General features: G+C 43.7%; 1 protein-coding gene across 2 annotated transcripts in view; it reads left to right on the forward strand.

Moving 5' to 3' along the window:
* The window catches only part of LOC127580855 (solute carrier family 41 member 1-like), a 69490-nt gene that overhangs the window by 38795 nt on the left and 5994 nt on the right, over positions 1-24701 (forward strand). For both annotated transcript variants that reach the window (XM_052034804.1, XM_052034803.1), the window contains exons 4-10: positions 6085-6156; positions 9123-9267; positions 11882-12028; positions 13822-13969; positions 16228-16307; positions 19360-19494; positions 24269-24417. In XM_052034804.1, the coding sequence (XP_051890764.1) occupies positions 6085-6156; positions 9123-9267; positions 11882-12028; positions 13822-13969; positions 16228-16307; positions 19360-19494; positions 24269-24417 (876 nt within the window). The remainder of the gene's footprint in view (positions 1-6084; positions 6157-9122; positions 9268-11881; positions 12029-13821; positions 13970-16227; positions 16308-19359; positions 19495-24268; positions 24418-24701) is intronic.

The following is a 24701-nucleotide window of genomic DNA, read 5'->3' on the forward strand; positions in this document are numbered from 1 at the left end:
TGGGTGAAGCAGCATCTGTGGAGGCAGAGGGATAGTCAGTGTTTTGCGTCAAGGCACTGCATCAGGACCACCCTTTGTGAATGTCCTAATTCTTGAAGAGATTTTGTTTTCCACTTCAACCTGTTAATTAATGAATAACGTGTTGGTGTATTTTTATATGCTCTGATAACTTTCAAGCCATTTTATCTCATTAGATGCTGTGGAGTAAATGTACTAAGTGATAAGATTTTAATCTCCATGATATTTGTGAAAAGTGTGTTAATTGTTTCTGTGTGGACTTGATGTTCTGGATGATCCTTGGTTGCAGTTAACCAGCATTACAGCAGTAAAAACAATTCATTCTCTCCTTGAATTTTGGCCTGAAGTTTCTGATGTGTACTGTGGAAGGGTTTATAGCGATATGGTTAGGTGTTGAATTGCTGTTCAATGCAACCTAATGGAAGCTCTGAGCAAAACTGGGGTCATGTTGCTGGCTTTAACCTACTGCCTCATTTTGTTTTGTCAAAATGACCCAAAAATCCAAATCAAGGCAATAGTTTGGTCATCAAAAATACAAATGCACTGGTGTTGAGTTGGAAGATCTGTCAAATGCATATTTATAAGCATATTTGCACTGAACCCACCTTAACCAATTAAGTGAATATGTACATTTGCATCCTGCAGTCCTTTTCTAAATAAGGAAGTTACATTTATATATAGGGCCTTCCGTGACTGCACGTAGTATATTGCCACACAGCCATTGAAGTACTTTGAAATATAGCGACTGCTTCTATGCATTTATACTAGAGGCTTTCAGTATGCAATCCTGAATCGCAAAGAATAAGCAAGGGGTGATTTGGTTTATTATTGTCATATCTACTGAGCTACAGTGAAAAGTTTTGTTTGTGTGCCATGCAGATAGATCATTCCATGTCAAGGTAGTACAAAAGGGAAACAATAACAGAATTCAGAATATAGTGTTACAGTTACAGAGAAAGTGTAGTGCAGGTAGAGATAAGGTGCAAGGGACATGACAAAGCAGACTGAGAAATCAAAAGCTCATCTTTAAGATAAGATCTTTATTAGACACATGTACATCGAAACACAGTGAAATGCATCTTTTTGCATAGAGTATTCTGGGGGCAGCCTGCTAGTGTTGCCATGTTTCTGGCACCAACATAGCATGCCCACAACTTCCTAACCCGTACGTCTTTGGAATGTGGGAAGAAACCAGAGCACCCGGAAGAAACCCATGCAGACACGGGGAGAACATACAAACTCCTTACAGACAGCGGCCGGAATTGAACCCGGGTCGTTGGCGCTGTAAAGTGTTACACTAACTGCTACACTACCGTGCCTGCCCGTCCAAGAGGTCCATTTAGGAGTCTTATACCAACAGGATAGAAGCTGTCCTTGAACATGGTGGTACGCTCTCTCAAGCTTTTGTATCTTCTGCCCGATGGAAGTGGGAAGAAGAGAGAATGTCCAGGGTGGGAGGGCCCTTGATTTTATGTTGGCTGCTTTCTGAGACAACGGGAAGTGTAGACAGAGTCGATGGAGGGGAGGCTGGTTTTCTTGATAGACTGGGCTGTGTTCACAACTTTTCTTGCAGTCTTGGGCAGAGCAGTTGCCGTACCAAGCTGTGATACGTCCGGATAGGATGCTTTCTATGGTGCGTCGAGAACAATTGGTGAAGGTAATTGAGGACGTGCCAAATTTCCTCTAAAATTAAATCTCTGCACTTGAGAAGTTAGTAACTAGTAAATAATTTTCCCAATACAGCTACTTTTTCTTCGGGTATTATCTTTGAATTGAGCAAGTGTCCCCCGTTGTATTTGTATTTCTGGAGTCGTGCTAAAACTAGAAATATGTTGATGCCCATTAAAGAACAGCACTGAACGATGAGTGGGAGGGTTAAGGGTAGGGAAGTTCTTACATAAAATAATTAATTTAGCACACTTTTTGAAAAGTTGCTGCTCTGCTGTGAAACATTAATGAATCTCCTTTCAAAGTTTCTAAATCAACCACTTTTTCAAAACAAGAGAATTGTGCACACTAACAATCTGACACTTCCTTTCTATTAAACTGTGGCTTCTGTCCTAGATTCTGTCAAGTAGAAAGTGGCCAAAATAATTGAGAGTTTTTGAAGGCCCATTTTCTGCTGATGTGCAGTGGTTACGGTGATACAGTCACATCTGAATGTGCACTGAATGCCAATGACACAATGCAAGTGTAAATGTGTGGGAGAGCCATGCGGTTAGTGTGTTCTACCACAGCTCGGATCTTAATTTCTCCAGCACTGGCTCTCTGCAAAAATGTATTGATCTTTCCACCTACGAATCAATAGATTTCTGGCTATTAAGCGAAATGGATTTATATAGAGAAGTGGCACTGAGATAGAAGATCAGCTGTGAGCTTTATTAATGGCAGAGCAGGCAGGAGGGACCAAATGGCCTTTTATTCATAGTATGCAATGCAAAACCAGTGTGAATTACGTTAAAACAAAGTGCTTAATGCTCAGTGGGTTGGGCAGTGTCTGTGGAAGGTCAGAGCAAAGAATCTTCTTCAAAACTGACTTGTTTTGTTGCTTTGCCCCTTCTGGCATTCAACATTGGAATATAGTGGATCAAGGTCGAACAAGGGTCACACTGTGTAAGCATCCAAACTAAGAATTCAGAGATGTAGAGTTCAAATCCCATTGTGGTGGTTGAGGAACTTGATCAATTAAATAATCTGGAATGATAAAATGACTAACGTGAGTCATGGTGACCACAAAAAATCTGGATCATTGTTAAAACGGGTCTGGTTCACGGGGAGGAATATCTGCCATCTTTAGCTGGTCTGGCCTGTGTGACTCCAGACCCACTGGTGTGGTTGATTCTTAACTGCCCTCTGAAATCAGTTCCGAAGTAGAAATCGACAGCTTCTACCCCGCTGTTATCAGTCTTGAACGGACCTTTCATATGCTAAAGATGAACTCTTGATCTCCCAACCTACCTCGTCATGGCCCTTGTACTCTGCCTGCCTGCATCACACTTTTTCTGTGACTGCAACACTATATTCTGCGTTCTGAATATACTTTGACATATTTTGGAATGATCTGTATGGAAGGCTTGCAAAACAAAGGTTTCTTTAATATAAGATATCTTTATTAGTCACATGTACATCGAAACACACAGTGAAATGCATCTTTTTGCCTCGATTGCTCTGGGGGCAGCCCACAAGTGTCGCCACGCTTCCGGCGCCAACATAGCATGCCCACAACTTTCTAACCCGTACGTCTTTGGTATTGGTTTACTATTGTTAGTTGTACTGAGGTACAGTGAAAAACTTGTCTTGCATACCGATCGTACAGGTCAATTCATTTTACCTGGGAATGTGGGAGGAAACCGGAGCACCTGGAGGAAACCCACACAGACACGGGGAGAACATACAAACTCCTGACAGCGGCCGGAATTGAACCTGGGTCGCTGGTGCTGTAATAACGTTACGCTAACCGCTAAACTACCGTGCCTGCCTTCACTGTATCTTGGTACATGTGACGATAATAAACCAACTACCAATCACTGACAGGTCTTGCCAGCAACACCTATATCCTGCTAGTGATCTTTTACTTAAAGTAATAATTTGTGTCATTTCTGACTTGGGGCGGCACGGTAGCAGTTAGCGTGACGCTATTACAGCGCCAGCGACTGGGGTTCGATTCCCGTCGCTGTCTGTAAGGAGTTTGTACGTTCTCCCGTGTCTGCGTGGGTTTCCTCCAGGTGCTCCGGTTTCCTCCCACATTCCAAAGACGTACGGGTAGGTTAATTTGGGTTTAAAATGGGTGGCACGGACTCGTTGGGCCGGAAGGGCCTGTTACCACGCTGTAAATAAAATTTAAAATTTAAGTTTAAAAAACCATGCACTCTGATCCTTGATACTTCACCCTGGTTTCTCAATGTGTAAAGACACCGGTGTTTATGTTGGCATTTTGCTTTAGTCTGTACACTTGACCTTGTCCTGAGATAGCGTCAGTAGTTTGGCTTTGGATCCACCTTCAACTAGTGTGATTGGGACTGTTTGCTTACGTAGAGGGTGCACTCTGGAGGACTTGGACTTTGCTGCCTGCTTCCTGGTGGAACCCTATTGTATCTCCTCGTGTGTGTGATCCATGCAGCTCATCTCCTCGTGTGTGTGATCCAGTACCTCAGTACACCTGAAGTACTGCCGTTTACAAGCCATTTCTGGGAGTGCCCACTCTTTGATCATTGTTACGCTGCTGTTTGTTCCTTCCCTGTTACGTCATTTGGGTGGAAAGTTTCCACATTTTGCAGAGACCACTGGTTCTCATCTGCTGAAGTTAATCCAAGCCTTCGTTCCTTGGATAATCTTGAATTGGTAATGAACTCTGGATAGAAACACCTGTAAAAGTCAGACAAAATCTTTTTCTTCTTCCCTCGTAATTTACATAAATCACATTTCGAAATGGAAATATGCAACTCGAAGGCCAAGATTTTTATTTTTTGTTTCAAAGTGAATTGACACTCCAAACTCTGCCCTAGTTTCTTTCCCCCAGAATCTGGGCAAAGGGGAAATGGATAATTTTTGAATCCTGTTCTTCCAGTTTACCATTGTTTTTAAGTTCATCTGTCCCCTTGCTCCTCCTGTTCCCTGTCCCAAACTCCAGATCCCTGCTCTGCTGCTGTGCTGACTTCTGATTTCTTCATCTGCTCCATCATCAGCCAGCATGCCTGCAGCCGCAAAGTTTTTAACACTGCGGTAGCAGAGACCTGAACCATTAATTTGGAGAGAGTCAAAAACCACCAAGGCAACTGGGGAACTGGTAATAAAATGCTGATGTTGGCAGTGGTGACCATGTACCTGATGGATGGTTATAAAAATCTTTGGGGAAGGAGATCTGTGGTCCTCACCCATTCTGGTCTCTGTGACTCCAGACTCAGCAGTACAGTTGGAGACACAAGACTGCAGATGCTGGAGCAACACACAAAAGTGCTGGAGGAATTCAGTGGGTCAGGCAGCATCTAGAGTCCGGATCCAGTCCAGATGAAGTGTCTTGACCCGAAATTTCGACTGTTCATTTCCCTCTGTAGGTGCTGCCTGACCTGCTGAGTTCCTCCAGCACTTGTGTGTTGCTTCAGCGGTATAGTTGATGATTAACTGACCTCAAACGCTGCTCAGTGGTGTACACTGAATGTCAGCCTAGCCAGAGATGGTATTGGTTTATGATTGCCACATGTACAGAAATACACTGAAAAGCTTTTGTTTTGCATGTCATCCAGACAGATCAGTACATTGAGGTAGTAAAAAGAAAAGCAGAATGCAGAATATAGTGTTACAGTTACAGAGAGAGTGTGATACAGGCAGACAAAGTGCAGGGGCCATGACGAGGTAAATTGGGAGATCAAAAATCCATCTTTGAGAAGTCTGTTCAAGAGTCTAGTGGGATAGAAGCTGTCCTCGAGTCTGGTGCTATGTGCTTGCAAGCTTTTGTATCTTCTGCCCAATGGGAGAGGGGAGAAGAGAGAATGTCCAGGGTGGGAGGGGTCTTAATGATGTCGGCTGCTTTCCCAAGGCAGCAGGAAGTGTAGATAGGGTCAATGGAGGGAGGCTGGTTTGCGTGATGGACTGGGCTGTGTTACGACTCTCTGCAGTCTTGGGAAATCTTCGTGCTTGCCCAGTCTGGTCTCTGACACCAGACTTGCCTGTGTGGTTGATTGTTAACTGCCCTCAGAAATGCCACTCAGTGATGTACAATAAATGCCAGCCTAGCCAGTGATGCCAACACTGTGAGGAGAACGACCTCCCTGTTTGTTTCCTCGCTTCTCCTCCAAGACACTCCTAACTCCTCCCACCAAGCTTTTACTCATCTGCCCTAATAACTCTAAGTTGGATGGTGTCAAGTGTTGCCTGATTGGTTTCCTCTGAAGTGCATCTATAATTACTGCATTAATATAAATGCACATTGTTTATTTGCCACATAATGTGACAAAAACACTTGGGTAATTCCATTGCAATTCAGTGTTGGAAAAATGCTGAAGTAAAATCTTGTTCTATCTTTTGACACGTTTAAGTATTTGTGTTCTCTTATTTCTTCTTCTCCAGGCCAACATAGGGCAGATGGATTCGGCTGCAGAGCAATGGAAGATGATCACAGGGAATCTGGCTCTGATTCAGGTGAGACCACCTTGGAAACACATCCTTTACTATCTGTATGCAACAACAACTTGTAGATCTTGGGAAGGCAAATTAACCTCCACTTCATTTTTTTTTAATCAACAAAAGCAGAAAGTGCTCAATAGACCAGGCAGTTTCTATGGAAGTGAAATGGAATCTAATGATTCATATCGTCGACATTTCCTCAGAACTTTTATTTTATTCACTGACCTGAAACGTAACTCTCATTCTTTCTCCAAAATTGCATTCTGACCTGTTCAGCATTTTGGTTTCGTTCTTGTTTGACATTCTTATTATTGGTAGTATTTTGCATTTGGATTAAATGTTAATCCTTTTTGTTTTGGCTGCAATGAAGAAGATTTCACGGCTTGTACACTCTGATCACTTCTTCGAAAGGAAGGCTGAACATTGCCCCACCCCTCCTGAACACCCCCTATTCCCACCCTTCTGTGATTTTTTTTCTTCTTCTTCCCACGAACTTTTCTGTACACAACAGGTGGGTAGGATTGTTTAGAAATCAAAAATCTAACGGAAAGATTAATATCAAGCTTAATTGTCTGCTTGGTGAATTTGAGCTCTTCATAAAAATTCTCGGGGTAACAATTTTGTATGGCAGGGATTAATGATCTGCAGTACAACTTAAATTCAGTTAACTAAATAAACCCAAAATTGGGGGGCGGGGAACAAACAAGCATCAGTAAATGTGACCATGATACTGTGGCTTTCATTAAAAATGCATTTGGCTCACTATGTAGGGAGTGAAATCTGGTGCCCTTGCCTGGTCTGGCCTGCATGCTTCCAGATTCATGGCAGTGTTGGACTCTGAACTGCCCTAGCACAGGTGCCTGAGATGTCTAGTAAGACATTTAGGAATGGGGAATAAATGCATGCCTTCCCATGTTCTGTTAATGAATAAAGAAATTATTGACTGAATAAAAGATATTGATTCTTTCTTTCTTTCTTTCCAGCGTGAATGGTCATTAAATTTGTTTTCCCTATTTCCCAATCCATTTGATGTTGTACTAATGTTTGTCTCCCTGAAAGTGGCCACACAAGTAGATAGGGCATACGGCATGCTTGTCTTCATTGGTCAGGGCATTGAGTATAAGGGTAAGGAAGTCATGTTGCAACTGTATAAAACTTGGAGTATTGTGTGCATTTCTGGTCGCCCCATTACAGGGAGGATGTGGAGGCTTTGGGTCGGGTGCAAAAGAGGTTCACCAGGATGCTGCCTGGATTAGAGGGTATGAGCATATTAGAGGGTATAAGGAGAGGTTGGACAAACTTGGGTTGTGTTCTCTGGAGCCTTGGAGGCTGAGGGGAGACCTGATAGAAGTTTATAAAATTATGAGAGGCAGAGACAGGGTAAACAATCAGAATCTTTTTTTCCCAGGGTAGAAATGTACTAGAGGATATGCATTTAAGGTGAAGGGGGGCTAGTGTGTTTACACAGGCAGTGGTGGGTACCTGGGACTGGCTGCCAGGGGAAGTGGTGGAAGCGGATACGATGGTGACATTTAAGAGGCTGTTAGATAGACACACAAATATGGAGGGATATGGATCATGAGCAGGCAGAGGAGATTTAGGTTAAGTCAGCATTGCGTTTGGCACAGACATTGTGGGGTGAAGGGCCTGTCCCTGTGCTGTACAGTTCCATGTCCTGGCATGGTGACTTTGTGCCTGAGTGCATTCCTGTGTGAAGTGGCTGCCTCCAGTGCCTAGCAGAAGCGCCCACTTGTTGTGCAAGTTCAGTTTCCAAGTTGTTGGGTGAGGGCACAGTCTTAGAATTAGTGGGTACCCATTTAGAACAGAAATGAGGAGAAATTTCTTTAGCCAGAGGGTCGTGGATGTATGGAATTCATTGCCACATACAGCTGTGGAGGCCCAATCATTGGGGGTGTTTAAGGAGGAGATTGATAGGTATCTAATTAGTCAAGGTATCAAAGGATATGGGGAAAAGGCCGGGAATTGGGGCTAGATGGGAGAATAGTTTAGCTCATGGTGAGGTAGCAGAGCAGACTCGATGGGCCAAATGGCCTACTTCTACGTCTTATGATCCATAGATAAGCCACCTTCTGAAAAGAGGGCAGGTGGAGCAGTGCTGGGTGCTCACTCATTCCAGCGCGGCCTGTTGGAGAGTGTTCTGCCTTCCAATTCTCTACTCTCACCACCATCCTTCCTTTACTCTGAACAAAGTTGGAGATGTTGGATCCACCACTGAGATGAGATCAACGTGCTCGGACCAAAGATAGTTTGGGCCTTCGTAATCTTTACCACACCATTACCTTGTTCCATTCCAGTGTACTTTCATTTTATGTCAATTGACGTGACACTTCTCTCAATGTGAAACAAGGGCATTATTTGTAGTTAAGTTGGAAATAGTTTCAGTTAATTTACTGGGAAATCATTAATTTATACACTGCCATGTATGATTAATAAATGCTAGGATCTTTGAGTATTAGGAAAAGTCGGCTTTTCAGAAATAAATGATGGGTGGGAGGTTATTGTGGAGCCTTTATGTGGTGCACTTGGGGATAGGGAGGTTAATCCAGTGTGATCCTCTGAATTTCTGCAGTAGGTTGAATAAAGAAGCTGAAAGATGATTTTTCAGAGGGATAATTCAAGGGCAGAGTCTCCAGCTTCAGTGACTTGGAGCCCACAATTATCCTTTGGGCAGCAGCTGGGAGGATATCTGTTTCTGTCCAGAATTACTAGGATGTGGTTGTGGAAATGGCTATTTTGGTTTTTTTTAGAATCCAATTTTGTCAGCTGTTGACTGGGCACTTTGTTTTGTCAGGGTTGTTGTGCAAACCTTCAGTCGAGGACAAAAAAAAATGGCTTGCCCATGTGGTCTCAACTTGGAAAATTTGTGGGTGTCAGTTTGTATGACGTGTCCCAACCCAAAAGCTAAAGCTTCTTGGAAACACAACTCCTCTGAATTAATTCTTGCTTTTCCCCTTTCTTAGGTCCAGGCGACTGTGGTTGGTTTCCTAGCATCCGTGGCTGCTGTTGTGTTTGGCTGGATTCCTGAGGGCCACTTCCGACTGGATCATGCTGTCCTCCTGTGTGCTAGTAGCATGGCAACAGCATTTATCGCTTCCCTCATATTGGGTAAGAAGGAACTCGGCAGAACCGTAATCCTGAGCTACTCGACTTTTCCCCGTGGATACTGCTCTATAATTGAGCTCTGGCTAAGAGCCAATTTCATAGGTCCTTTCTGAGCAGCTAACTTTGCTCAAGGGGTTTAGTCACTGGTCTATTATCCAGAGGTCTGAGCTAGTCACTTAAAATAAGATCTTTATTAGTCACATGTACATGGAAACACACAGTGAAATGCATCTTGTTGCATAGTGTTCTGGGGGCAGCCCGCACGTGTCGCCATGCTTCCGGCGCCAACATAGCATGCCCACAACTTCCTATCCTGTATGTCTTTGGAATCTGGGAGGAAACCGGAGCACCTGGAGGAAACCCACGCAACCCACTGGGGAACGTACAAACTCCTTACAGACAGTGGCCGGATTTGAACCCGGATGGCTGGCACTGTAATAGCGTTACGCTAACCGCTACACTACCGTGCCTGCATTTGGAGACACAAGTTCAAGTCCCACCATGGCATCTGGGGACTTTAAATTCGAGTAAATAAATAAATCTACATAAAAATGCATTTGCTTCATTAAAATCCTACAGTCTGATATCTCTGTCTCCAGGCCCACAGATGTAGTTGACAAATAGCTTAGATGGGAATCTTGGTTAGTATTGAGCAGTTGGGCCAAAAGGCCTGTTTCTGTGCTGTATTACTCTTAATGGCCTCTCAGTGCAGGAGCTGGACAATGATTGCTGACGTTTCAGTGATATCCACATTCTATCAACGAATAAATGGAAAAGATTGTTCACATATGAAAAACCAATTATATAATAATAGAATCATACAGCATAGAAAAGTCCTTGCAGCCCACCTCATCCATGCCAACTGTCATGCCTATCAATGCTAATGCCATTTCCTCTGCATTAGGCCCATATCCCTCTACATCTTTCCCCTCTAAGTGCCTGTCCAATTGCTTTTTAATCACTGTAATTGTATCTGGCTTTACCACTTCCTCTGGCAGCTCATTCCAGATGGTGATGACCACAGCCACACCCCACTGTGTGGAAAAACAACATCAACCTGCTGCAGAGCTACACCAGATAGTCATCAATAAATCCAATGATAGATGTGGCCAGATTCAAGTTTTATCAGTGAATGTTACCTCTCACTTGAAGCAACAGAAAAATTTCTAGCATTTACGATTTGGAGAAGCCACAAAGGACCTGAGTTTTTGTTTTTTGACCAGAGTAATATTGGTGCCAAATGCACTTAAATCGATAAATAAATTTTGTATTTTGACAGGTGATTAGAAAACCTTTATTAGCAGACTATCATTAATAAATTAGCTTCCAATACATTGTAATTTGGTGAACTCCTGAAAATCCGGACAAAGAGAATACGAAGTAATTGGCTAAAATTATACATCGACTTTTGTCTGTCAAAGTTTATTTTTTATAAGATTGAATACTGTGCAAGGGAACGAGGGAGAAAATCCCATATTCATGAGATTGTGAAAGTGGAACTCCCTACCCTGGCGTGTAGTTGAGATGAAGAATGTGAATAGATTTGGGTCGAGGCTGGATGAACACAGAAGAAAGGTTGCATTGATGGAGTGGGAGGAGCTGATGTGGTGCAGAAATAGAAACTCTCTGGGACATAGTCTGTTTCTGTTCTGTATTGTCTTGTACATATCAGGAATCTCTGACCATAGACTGAGGAAACATCACTTTGTGTTTTCTGCAGGAAGCTCCCTTCAGCTGTCCTTCACTCTCTTCCCAGTCCCATGGGTTCTACTCACCCATTCATTTTGGGGCAGTGTTCCAGAGCTTCTTGGTACAGTCCCCACAGCTTTATACAGTCACACTGACCGTGTTGGCAACTCCTGATTTCCAGCAAATGCCATTAACCGTTAACTCGCAGCTTTATACAGTCACACTGACCGTGTTGGCAACTCCTGATTTCCAGCAAATGCCATTAACCGTTAACTCACAAAGTATAAGATAAGATATGTTTATTAGTCACGTACATCGAAGCACACAGTGAAATACATCTTTGCATAGAGTGTTCTGGGAGCAGCCCGCAAGTGTCGCCCCGCTTCCGGCGCCGACATAGCATGCCCACAACTTCCTAACCTGTACGTCTTTGGAATGTGGGAGGAAACCCATGCAGACACGGGGAGAACGTACAAACTCCTCACAGACAGTGGCAGGAATTGAACCCAGGTCACTGGTGCTGTTATAGCGTTACGCTAACCGCTGCACTACTGTGCTTGTATCTTGGTATTCAAATCGCTCCATGAATCATTGTGAGGTTATTTTGTGTCCTCCACCCTTTTTCAGTATCCATCACTGGTTATGAACCAGAATCTCGCTGCTGCAGAGATTTAAGAAATACTTTCTACCATTTATAGCAAGGTAAATTGGCATCAGCACCAATGTGTCCAGCATATGTGGTGAAATTGTAAAGCAAATTTCCGTGGTAACCATACGCTTTGTTCAGTAACAATTGGCGTCTGTGAAAATTACTGAACTGGTGAGGATGTGTTGTTCACGAGCACTTAGTTAAGGAATCCCAGTGAAAGTTTGTTAACTACCTTGTGTTTATTTTCTCAGAACAATAACATTATGGTTTCTCATCCAGGGGTAATCATGGTCGGTGTAATTATTGGCTCAAGGAAGATAGGTATAAATCCTGATAATGTTGCCACACCCATTGCTGCTAGCCTTGGGGACCTCATCACCTTGGCACTGCTCTCTGGAATCAGCTGGGGACTCTATATACAGCTGCGTAAGTCATATTTAAAAAATGCAAATGGTATTTATGTTTGCTGCCATCTACCTTGGTGCTAATGTAGTTTTGTGCGTGGAATGCATGCAGCAGCTACAAATCAATGTTCTTCTGGTGGAAGTAATTGTGAGCAAGTTTGGTGCGACCGGCTATACAGTGCATGAACTGTGCAGCTGAACTGTCTTTCAGGGTGGCAGTTTGGTGGCTAAGTCAACCTCTTTAGATGCAAAATGTGTCCTTGATACTCTATCGATCGTGATGGGCTCTATCAATGGCCAGAGCTCGTCTCGTTTGTGTTGGGAAAAGAAGGCTGGAGAGTGATCTTCAAAATAATGAAGAGTTTTGATGGATAGATGCAGAAAGACTGCTTCCATGTGGGGAAGAGCGTAACCAGAAGGCATCAATGAAGAGAGTCACCAAGAAACCCTGTAGACAAGTTCAGAAGAAACATGTTTACCTAAAGAGTGGTTAGAATGTGGGACCCACTCGCATAGGGAGCGAATGTAGTGAATGGTATGGATGCATTTAAGGGGCAGCTGGATGTGTATACGAGGGAGAACAAAATAGAGGGTTACACCAAGTTAGGTGAGAAAAGAAAGGAAGGGGTTCAAATGTAGTTTAACACTGGCCTGAGCAAGTTGGGCCAAATGGCCTGTTTCCATGCCATTTGTTTTAGGCAATCCTCTGTTGCCCTTTGAGAACCTTGACTCAAAGCCTAGTTACCTTGGAAGCCTTTCCACGTAGAAACGTATGCAAAGCTGTGGGAGCACCTTCACCAGAAGGAGTGCAACAGTTCAAGTAGTCTCCTCGCCCCACTTCACAGGGGCAATAAATGCTGGTTAGCGACTCTTTGAAGAGGAAAGTCCCCATCCACGTATTTAGGTGGAATGTGTCCCATCTGAGTCCCAGCTTCCAGTATTATCTCCCTTTTCCACTGACTTCTCCTATCTGTTGCTGGGGAATGCGCTTTTGACCAGTATCACCCGCTATGTCCCCTAATTGAGCATCTTCGTGTGTGAAGTAGAAATTGGACATCACAGCCAATCCAACTCTGGCCCTCTCCTGATGTCCACTGTTTCTCTCGGAGACCACTGACTGGATATCGGAGCTTCACGCGAGCAAGGAATTTCATTGCACTCTGGTGTATACGTGCTCTAGATCTGAACCTTCCTGGTGTATGTAACTTGGCAGCACGCTGGGTGAAGCACTCTCCTGCGGACCTGTCTCTGATTCTCGGATAGACTGTATGCTGGCTGCCACTGGATCAGAAAGTTGAATATGCTGTTTGCTTAGGGATTGTTGATTTGGAAAAAGTTGGACTGTCCATATTAATGAGACATAGATGAACCATGGATATGGCCAGCAACAGTAAAATCATTCTGCCTCTTACCAGAATGAGGAATCAAATATTTAGTTTTTAATTTATTTGAACATCCTCATTGACTCGTTCATACTGATAGATTGAGGCCGATTCTGGGTAATTTTGGAAGGCCACCAAAAGTATGTAACTTGAGTGCCAGTGACTGTGTAATCCTGACGATAAAACTTGGTGCCCCCAATGACTCAGATTGATCCTCAAATAAACTTCTGGAGAAATTACCCTGCATTTACTGGGAGAAGTTTCTGTCTCTCCTGCTACTTTATTTTCTGAGTAAAATGACTTTGCTGTGAAATAGACTGTTGTCTGGTTGTCGTAACCTTTGCCTCCGATCCATTGGCTAAAGCTGTGTTGTTCATTAACACCGTTGTTGGAAATGTTATGTTTCTCATTGAAACCATTTGTGTGATTACAGAAGCGCATCCTTACATCAACCCACTCGTCTGTGCTTTCTTTGTGGCACTGACTCCTCTGTGGATCATCATATCGAAGAAGAACCCAGCCACACGAGAGGTGTTGTACTCTGGCTGGGAACCTGTCATTATCGCAATGACAATTAGCAGGTATGAGTAGTAAAGCTTTTCAGCCCCAACTTGCTTCACGGTTCTGTTACCTGGCAGTTCCAGTGTGCACGAGATTTATTGGGAGGAGCTACCTGCTTAATGCGCAAGCTTGGATGTGTCACAAGTAATGTCTCCGTTTAGAAACCCAGTTGCTCCTATAAGCAGCAGGAAGGTCCTGACTTGAATGGATTTTTCCTCTTGCTGTATCCATGTGTCTGGCTGCCCTACCGAGGAAGGGGACCAGAAGAGTGAGTTTGGGGGAGTAACAACCTTGTGCAGTAAACTGGTTAAGTGACAAGCTATTTCTGCACCCCAGATCTGCACTGCTTGTCTATCTTTATCACGCGTTTCCTCAGTTTTCAGATGTAAGCTGAACACTGATAGGAACAACAAATAATCTGCTGGAAGAAGTCAGCAGGTCAGGCAGCAACTGTGGGTGGGGTGGGGGGAGGAATCGTTGCCGTTTCAGGTCAAAAACCCTGCATCAGGACCTGATGTTGTTCGACTCATTCAGTTCCTTCCACAGATTGCTCGTTGCTCCAGATTCCATCATCTGCGGTCCCTTTGTCAAAGTCGAGTTTATTGTCATATGCACAGGTGCAATGAAAAACTCCTTGCAGCAGCATCACAGGCACATGGCATCATACGAGCAGCATTCACAAGAAAAACATCAATTACACAAATTTTAATATACTAATTTTTACAAGAAAACACAATTAGAACAAAAAAATGAAGTCCATTTAGTGCTTAGTAATCAAAGTCTCCAGTCAGCACTGATAGGATTCATTTAATCACTTTTATCTTTACCAAGGCATGAAGGACTTATGATGCACTTGTTTTCATCAGTAAGACTACCCCTGCATTTAACGGTGAACACAAGGTGCTGTCTCCGTCCTCCCTTGGTTTTGTATCTCCCCATTTTGTTCATTGCAGTCTCGTCGCCAACTGTGCCTCCTTCATCAAATCACCTCTCATTTTTTTTTAAATTGCTTTCATCATTCATCGAGGCTCGAGTTTTTTAAAACAAAAATCGGAACGGTGTCCTTTCCGATCACCTGGACCAATCTCTGGCAGACGCAACTTGGAATTAGCATATTTGCCACCTTTCATAATTTCCTCCGTAACTCCCTGAGATACAGTACATTTTTATTTAAAGAATTGCATTTGTATAGCTCCCTTCCAAGACTCTGGAATGTCTTGGGTGCTTTGCAGCCAATTAACTACTACCTGTAGTGTCGTTGTTGTGATTTTGAAATCGCAGCAACCAATTTGCACATAGCAATGTGCTCATGCTGGTAACCAAACAATCTGACCTGGCGATCATGACTGCGGATAATTATTGGACAAGGCACTAGAGGGAGCTCCCACACATTTTTATCTAAGTCATATTGTGGGATTTCTTTATGTTCCAAAAGACCAATCGGAGTCCCAATTTAACGACTGCGAATGTCAGCACCACCGGCAGTGTAGCAGTCCCTCGGCCCTGCCCTAAAATGTCAGCCCAGATCTTTGTGATCGTGTCTTGGGAGTGGGACCTCAACCCACAACTTTGTCGCTGAGTGAAACAAAAACCGAGATAAATAGAATGAAAGGGTCGCAAAGTAGAGCTGAAGTGGAGGATCAGCCACTATCTTATTGAATGTCACTGGAGGTTCGTAGAGCCATGTGGCCTAATCCTACACAGCCTCGTACTACTTAGCTTGTCACTTATCCAGTTTACTGCATAGTCACAGTAAAGGACCTGTGGTTGCACTAGCAAATGGATTTTCTTACTTAAGATTGCCCGGATCTTAAGCTGGATTGTCAACACTTTCTTCATCTTTTTATCAGGCTGCAGCCATCTCCGTTCCAGCCACCCGGTTCGATCCCAACCTCGGGTGCTGTGTGTGTGGACTGTGTGTGTGTGTGTGTGTGTGTGTGTGTGTGTGCGCGCGCACGTTCTCCCCGCCACCCTATTCTCCCTGGGTGCTCGGGTTTCCTCCTTCGTCCCAAACTTGCGCTGTTTAGTTGGTTACTGCGATTGACCCCTGGTGTAGGTGGGCGGCAGGAACATCAGGGGGAGCTGAGGGGCGTGAGAGAGAATGGGAATAAGTGGGGGGAATGGGACTGAGGGGATTGCTCTGAGAACTGGCAGAGACTCAATGGATCAATTAGCCGATTCCTATGAAGTAAGAAAGTATGAGAAACGTAACACAATTAAGTTTTAAAGGCTTTTATTTGTGCTGTGTTTATAACTGTGTAATGTGATTGTATTTCAGTGTTGGTGGGCTGATTTTGGATAAAACGGTATCTGATCCAAACTTTGCAGGGATTGCTGTTTTTACCCCAGTTATCAATGGCAAGTATACAGTATTTATTTCTCAGGCATGTACTGTGAGCATTGGGGTTAGAGGGCTGGAAAATTACTGAATGTATAGAGAAAGGTTTTAACATTTGGTGTTTCCCAAAAATATTTGCAAGATGAAAATGCCGGCTTGTGTAGCAGGATGGTATGGTGTTGTGTGTATCCAACTGTAGTGTAGCGGTTAGCGTAACGCTATTACAGCGCCAGCGACCCGGGTTCAATTCCGGCCGCTGTCTGTAAGGAGTCTGTACGTTCTCCCCGTGTCTGCGTGGGTTTCCTCCAGGCGCTCTGGTTTCCTCCCATATTCCCAAAGACGTACGGGTTAGGAAGTTGTGGGCATGCTGCGCAAAAAGATGCATTTCACTGTGTGTTTCAATGTACATGTGACTAATAACGAAATCAAACCAAATCCTACTTGTGCATACTACATGGGAACGGGAGCAATGTTTCAGGCTGTATGTCAGACGCTTGAAGAATGTGGATTTTGCTGAAACTAGTTGCAGAGCTGCAGTGAGCACACAGCAGCAGTGCTTGGTAAATGAGTGTGTGGTAACGTAGCATGAAAATTGCAGACTTCTTGCACAGTGCACTCGACCACTGGAAGGCACTGAAGACGTTGTTGGCCCCTGATTACGCGCATGTTTATCTGTATTCTCCATTATCCGCAGATTTTTTTTGCACGAGCTGGGGCACTTGCAGATGGGACTGTGTGAATTTTAGGGTGAGCTGTCCTGGTCTTTGTCTGGCAAAGACAGGAGGTAAACGAGCCCTGGGATGCTTGGCTGATGATGCAAGTGGAGAGAATTCCCTCAGTCCCACTAACATTCTATGTGTACTTGGCAGGCTATAATATAACAGAGTGCTGGTGTAGCAGCACAGCAGCTCAGTTTCTTGCCTCTTAATTGCTTGGCTGGCACTGCAGCGGAACTCTCATGTTCTGAATGATGCTCTGGCTTGGAATCTGTAGCTAGTAGAAGTGATAGTGCTCACTGCTGCCCTCTGGTGAAGACATTCAGGCATTGGTCCAACAAGAACCCTGGCATCCAGCAGCCATGATGGTATCGGGCTGGCTGAGCAGCCAATCACTTGAAAGTTCACTCAGACAGCAAGCAAGGAAGGAAAAATACCATTTAAATTTTAAGCATGTTGCAGAATGCTAAATTGACACGGATCTATATAATTCAGGTAAAAACTGAAATATATTGTCTTATGAGGATAGGTTGAGTGGGCTAGGGCTTTTCTCTTTGGAGAGGAGGAAGATGAGCAGTGACTTGATAGAGGTGTACAAGATGATAAGAGGTGTAGATCGAGTGGACAGTCAGAGACTTTTTCCCAAGGCGACAGTGGCTAACACGAGGGGACATAATTTTAAGGTGATTTAAGGAAGGTATAAGAGGGATGTCAGGGGTAAATTTTTTTTACACAGAGAGTAGTGGGTGCGTGGAACACACTGCCGGCAGAGGTTGTGGGGGCAGATACATTAGGGACATTTAAGATACTCTTAGGTAGCCGCATGAATGATAGAAAAATAGGGGGCTATGTGGGAGGGAAGGCTTAGATAGATCTTAGAGCAGGATAAAATGTCGGCACAACATTGTGGGCCGAAGGGCCTGTACTGTGCTTTAACGTTCTATGTTCTATAAATTTTTTACATTTTATTTAAAAATTCTTTATTTTGGACTATGAAGGAATTGCAAGACATTTTTAATGTAGTAATTTTTCAGAATACATTAAAACATCCAGTTAATAATACCTTGAACTTTATATCATTTCAAGTTAGTCTCTTAATTTCATTGAAGGAAACATGACGTGAAGGCCGAGATAGGGTGGCTGAATCACTTAAGGCAGCTTCAAGGTTTCTGCCTTAGTTGCTGTCAGTTTCACAGAGTGACAATGGTGGATGATAGTTTCACTGATATTGTTACTGCAGAATTTCAGGCCAATGTCTGCTCTCTGAAATTGGCATTGAATTTTTTATTTAAACTATAAAGGCTAGAATCGTTGCATAGAAATGGCCACAATCAACGTCGTAATAGATGTTGAATTATATCTGAGCGCTATAATCCGATTGACTTGACCACTAACCTCATTTTACTTAAAGTTCATGCCTGGCTCCCATTTCCCACTAGTAGAGGTATAGATTGTTGACTGCTCCTATATTTATGAAGAGTTTGTGCTTCTTGTAAGCTTTGTGCTCAACACCAATATTATTGCAGTCAGAGACTTTTCCCAGGGCGGCAATGGCTAACACGAGGGGACGTAATTTTAAGGTGATTGGAGGAAGGTATAAGGGGGATGTCAGGGGTAAGTTTATTACACAGATAGTGGTGGGTGCGTGGAACACACTGCCGGCAGAGGTTGTGGGGGCAGATACATTAGGGACATTTAAGAGACTGTTAGATAGACACACGAATGATAGAAAAATAGGGGGCTATGTGGGAGGGAAGGGTTAGATAGATCTTAGAGCAGGATAAAATGTCGGCACAACATTGTGGGCCGAAGGGCCTGTACTATGCTGTTATGTTCTATTTATAACATATTCAGCATTGTAGAACATTAAAGAAGTTTCTCAAATAAAACCTATTACAATCTGTATTAAAGTTGAGAAAGAGCAGCAACAGGGAGAGACTGCTTCTTGCAAAACTTTACCTACTGCATTTTGTTGATACAAAGCAGATGCAATGGACTGTGGACATCCTGTTTCCTAAATCTCTCATCTATGTATAGTTTACCCTCTAACTCAGTTCCAGTGGTGCGTTAGCAAAAGCTGTTGAGCTGACTAAAAGTTTGATAAAGTGCTTAAATATATTTCAAAGTCGAGTTTATTGTCACATGCACAAGTCCGTGTGTGCACAGGTGCAATGAAAATCTTACTTGCAGCAGCATCACAGGCACATAGCATCAGATAAGCAGCATTCACAAGAAAAACATATTAAACATTGCATGCAACTTTTACAAGAAAGAACACAACCTTTAAAGTTCCAAGATATTGTTGACCAGTGGGATGCACCGTCATGTTGACTTGTACCTTGCTCTTTCTCCTCAGGTGTTGGTGGCAACCTGGTGGCTGTGCAGGCCAGCCGAATTTCGACTTACCTTCACCTGTCTGCCGTGCCTGGTGCAGCACCGGGAGGCATGCGTAAGAGCTGCCCAAGCCCCTGCCATACCTTCTGTAGCTCAGGTGAGAACCGTCTTGCATGATCAACGAGCAGAGCAATTAGAATACCATCGTCTGACTTCAGTCGACGTAGGGTTCCACCGAATGGAGTTAAAGCTGTCCCTGTGACCTTGGAGAAGCCCAGCTGAGGGACTAAGACTCCTGCATGGAATCTCACTGAGTTTTGAAATCAATTAGGAAATGTTAAGAATCTTCTAAATCATGAATGACAATTACTTTGTCATTGTAAGAGGCCATTCAGCCAATCGAGTCTATGCTAGCTTTCAGAACATTCCCATCAGTCCAATTTCCTGACTTGTTCTTTCTCGTATGAGAACCAGCTCCACTCCCACCCACCTGAGTCTCCCACCTATGGAGTTGTACAGCACGGGAACAGACCCTTCAGCTTAACTCGTCCATGATGACGAAGGTGCCTACCTGAGCCAGTCCCATTTAGAACACAGAACAGTACAGCACAGTACGGGTCCTTTTGGCCCACAATGTTGTGCCGACCTACGTAAGCACCTGCTCCCTGATCAATCTAACCCTTCCTTCCCACACAGCCCACACCCTCTATTTTTCTTACTTCCATGTGCCTATCTAAGATTCTTTTAAATGTCCCATTTGCCTGCATTTGGCCCATATCCCTCTAAACCTTTCCTATTCTTGTACTTGTCCATATCTCTCTTAAACATTGCAATTATACCCACCTCTACCACTTCCTCGGGCAGCTCGTTCCATATTCCCACCACCCTCTGTCTGGCAAAACTTGCCCCTTAGATCCCCTTTAAGTCTCTCACCTCAGCTCAAACCTATGCCCTGTAGTTTTAGACTCCCCTACTCTGAGGAGAAAGACTGTGGCTATGTACCCTATGTATGCTAATCATGATTATATGAACCTCTGTAAAGTCACCCCTCAGCCTCCTTTGCTCCAGGGAAAACAGTCCCAGCCCTTCCAGTCTCTCCTTATAACTCAAGCCCTCCAGTCCCGGTAACATCCTTGTGAATCTTTTTTGTATCCTCTCTAACTTTAATCACATCCTCCCATAGCATGGCGACCAGAACTGCATACAATACTCTGTGTCATCTCGCCAATATCTTGTACAGCTGTAATATGATGTCCCAACTCCTATACTCATTGCCCTGACCGATGAAGGCAAGCATGCTATACACCTTCACCACCCTCTACCTGTGTCACCACTTTCAGGGAACTATGTACTTGTACCCCTAGGTCTCTGTTCTACAGCGCTCCCCAGTGCCCTGCCATTCACTGTGTGTGTCCTGCCCTGGGTAAACTTCCCAAAATGCATTGGTAATAACTTAAAATAGCCAACTAACCTCCCAACCCGCACCAGTCTGGGATGTGGGAAGGATCAACAGCACCCAGAGGAAACCTCAGCAGTCGCAGGGAAAGCGTGTAACCTCCACGCAGACAGCGCTAGAGGTCAGGATTGAACCAGGGATGCTGGAGCTGTGAGGCAGTAGCATTAATCACTGTACGACATTGCTGCTCCTTTGATAGAATAAATAAGGAGAACCTGTTTCCTGTGCCAAAAGATTCAGAAACCAGGTTCAGGGTGATTTATAAAAGAACCAGAGAAAACACTTTTCTTTGTAGCAGCTTGTGACCTGGAATGTGAATTCTGAAAGGGTTTTGAAAACAGTTTAGCTACTCTCAAAAGTGAACTGGATAAACAGATCATCTTTCAGAGCTTTGTGGAAGGAGCGGAGAAAGCTGACCTATAGGTTGACTCTGTAACAGGGAGCTGTCACAGACTCTGTGTGTGTGTGTGTGTGTGTGTGTGTGTGTGTGTGTGTGTGTGTGTACCCACAGTTTTGGGAGTTCCCTGTGAAAGTTCGGGGAAATTCCAGAATTGCCACTAGATTCAGAAAGTGACAATGGTGAATAGTTTTGCTTCCTCCATAAAATCCTTGCCACGTAAATTTGCCCTGGAGTTTGCTATTTAATTATTAATATAGAACCTGGTAGAGGAAGAAGCAACCTTTCCCAACCAAAACTGATGAGTTGAAGCTAAGGTTGGGTTTAAATGGACATAGAAGGGAAGGAAGTCTACTGGTATTTGAAGGAGAAAGATTGTTGGTTGCCACATTTGGTGGTGTTGTTCTCAGTCTGTGGCATTTCACCATGGGGCTGCAGCTGGTCACCACAAAACAGGAAAAAATGTGATTGCACTTGTGGGTGGGGGGTGCGGTGGTGCAGGGGGAGTTTGAGGACGTTGCCAGGACTGGAAAATTTAGCTGGGTGGAGAATTGGGACTGGCTGGTTTTGTTTGGAAACAGAAGGCTGAGGGGAGAAGACACTGAGAGTATTGAATTTTGAGGGGTCACGATAATGTGAATGGAACATGTTTCCAGTGCAAGGGTAAAGCACCGGGGATGTAGATTCCACACAATTGGTAGAAAGAGCAGAGAGGAGCTGAGGAAAGTTTTTTTTTAAATGCAGTGAATGTTAAGGGTCTGGAGCTCACTGCCTAAGAGGGTCATGCAGGCTGAAGCCCTCGCCATATTTAAGCAGTTCCTGGATGTGTATTTGCAGGGTCTAGTGATTGAAGGTGAGATTAGATTGGGTAGCTTGTTTTTGACCAGCACACACACGATGGGCTGAATGGCTGATTTCTGTGCTGTAGATTTTCTGTGATATTTTCTGAGTCGCACATCGCTGTCACTGATTGGTTGAAGTGAGAAATTGCCTGATTTTACAAGAATCTATTAATTCCCAAAGCACCTTTAACAACTTGAGGCAAAACTGCAGATGCTGGAAATCTAAAGCAAGAAGGGAAAATGCTGAAAACACTCAGCAGGTCAAGCAGCATCTGTGGGAAGAGGAAACAGTCGGCTTTTTAGGTCGGAGACCCTTTGAGACCTTTTCATTAGTGTTCTGACGAAGGATCTCCTGCCTGAAACATTGACTCTGTTTCTCTTCCCACAGATGCTGCCTGACCTGCTGAGTATTTCCAACGTTTTCTGGTTTTGTTTTAGATTTTCAGCATCTGCAGTTTTGTTGATTCTAACAACTGGAGAACATCCCTCTGTGTTTTCCAGCCAAATGTGTACCTTCTGAACTGGTTACTCCTGTAATGTGGAGGGCATTATATGCACACTAATGTCCCTCACAGCAGTGAGATAATGACGTTAATCTGTTTTTTAGTGACAGTTGGAGAAAGATTGCCCAGTCACTGGGGAGAGCTTGGCATCATTAACATTCACCAAAGAAGTAATGTGGCCTTGCTTCAGTGTCTCATTCCAAAAACCATGCAGCACTTCAATACAGCACTATTGTCAGCCTAGACTTTGTGCTCAAGTGGGAGAAGAACCCACAACCTTCTGGCTGTGGGGTGACAACACACCGCACCGAGACTAATGCTTAGCGACATAGTTAATTCAATTGCTTCAGCATGTGCTACTTGTCATCTCCTATAGGTGGTCATTAGTTAAATTGAACTTAGTTGTTGATTTTAGTTAATTAAGTTTTTTTCCCCCGATGCTCTTTTTCACAAAAGAGCCAGCAACCACAAAACCAAACAAATTACACTAATAATTCCCACCAGCTTGTCTGCAAATCTTATTCCTCTTTATCCACATAACCAGCAGTAACATTGCTGCATGAAAATGAAAAAAAAGTCACAAACATTAAAATAAATCTTCTCAATAAATCAGCCCATTAAATTCAAATCCAAGTAACGTCTCTTGTAGCAATAAATCAGTCTTTCTGTTTAAGCATTTTTATTTTGCCTTCCTGTTGAAACCTCTAACCAAGGTTGGTAAATTTTTACATCTGCTTCTGTGTTTTCCATGGCTCTCACGAGTAGCTGTTTTGGACTGAACCAGACTGTTTAGAACCTTGCGGCCATGTTGTCACCAGGGCTTCCTGTTTCATAAAGTTGGCTGACTCTAACCTTGGCATATCTGCTGATGAAATCCCCTTTTGGGCTCCCACAATCTCCCACCTAAAAGCTCTCAGTCATTCAACTGCCAGTATCCTTACTTCATCTATACCCTGTGCACCTTTCACCCTGTGATTGATGACCCATGCTAGCCCCGATGAAGCAATGCCTCAGTTTTAAAATTCTCATTCTTGTTTCAAATCCTTTCCTCTCTCCACCCCTGTAACAACCAGTCATGTTGTTACTCTGTGCTTCTGGCCTCGTAATTGTCACTAAATTTAAGTGCTCTACCATTCACTCCCATGCTTTGGAATTGCCTATGTAAACCATTCCACCTATTTTCCCATTTAAGACCCCTCTTTAAACCCATCCTTGACTAAACCATTGGAATCTTGACTTGAAAGTTCATCTGAAATATAGCAGTACCTACAGTGCAGCAGTTTATCAGTGCACCATGTCTTAGTCTAGGTTTTGAGCTTGGGCCAGCAGAGAGGGAATCGCATGTGGAGCTCTTCTGACTCCGTGAGAACATTCCATGTTGTATGACCCTATTCATGGCAATAAGTTCAGTGAGAGCAAATCTTGGAGGGTAAAGTTGCACCTCAATTCCCTTTCAACTCATAATTGCAATTGCAGAATAACTTGCAACTGCTCAAAGACAAGGTTGGGACTGACGTCAGGCGGACAGAGCGATTGTGTAGCTGAAATAATCTCCCAGCTCAGGAAATGAAGTGAAAATCTTGGAGCTCTTCAGCCATGATGGTGGGATGTAGGTTTCTATGGAAGGCTGAACTGAAACCCCCTCTTACCTCTGGTCAGTTTTGTGAATGCTTTGTACTGCATTCTCTGTATTGCCTGCTGGAAAGAATAAGCATTTCTATGTTCTTTTGCAGATTTGAATTCAAGATCGTCTCGGGTCTTGTTTCTTCTTGTTGTTCCTGGACACCTAGTCTTTCTATACATCATCAACTCCATGCAAGGGGGACACACTACGCTTACACCAATATTTATAGCATTCTACATGATGGCTGCTTTACTGCAAGTATGTTCCTTATTGAACTTTGAAATACCTTTTGGCTTTTTTTTCTATTAGAATTCTGCAAAGTACTGATTTGGACTGTTGGTGTTACCTCAAACTACCCCACTGTAAACTTTGAGTTGTAAGTTTTTAAACACTGGGGCCTTGGTTCTCCAGTCTAGTTGCATACCTGGGTTCCCAGGCTATTTGGATACAGTGAAAATAAAGCAAAGGATCTTCATCAGCCGCTGTCTACATCAGGCCAGTTCTGTAATGCATCTAGCACTGATTAATGAAAGTTATTGCAA

Source organism: Pristis pectinata, chromosome 20 (assembly GCF_009764475.1).
Source record: "Pristis pectinata isolate sPriPec2 chromosome 20, sPriPec2.1.pri, whole genome shotgun sequence".
In the NCBI taxonomy this organism is placed as follows: domain Eukaryota; kingdom Metazoa; phylum Chordata; class Chondrichthyes; order Rhinopristiformes; family Pristidae; genus Pristis; species Pristis pectinata.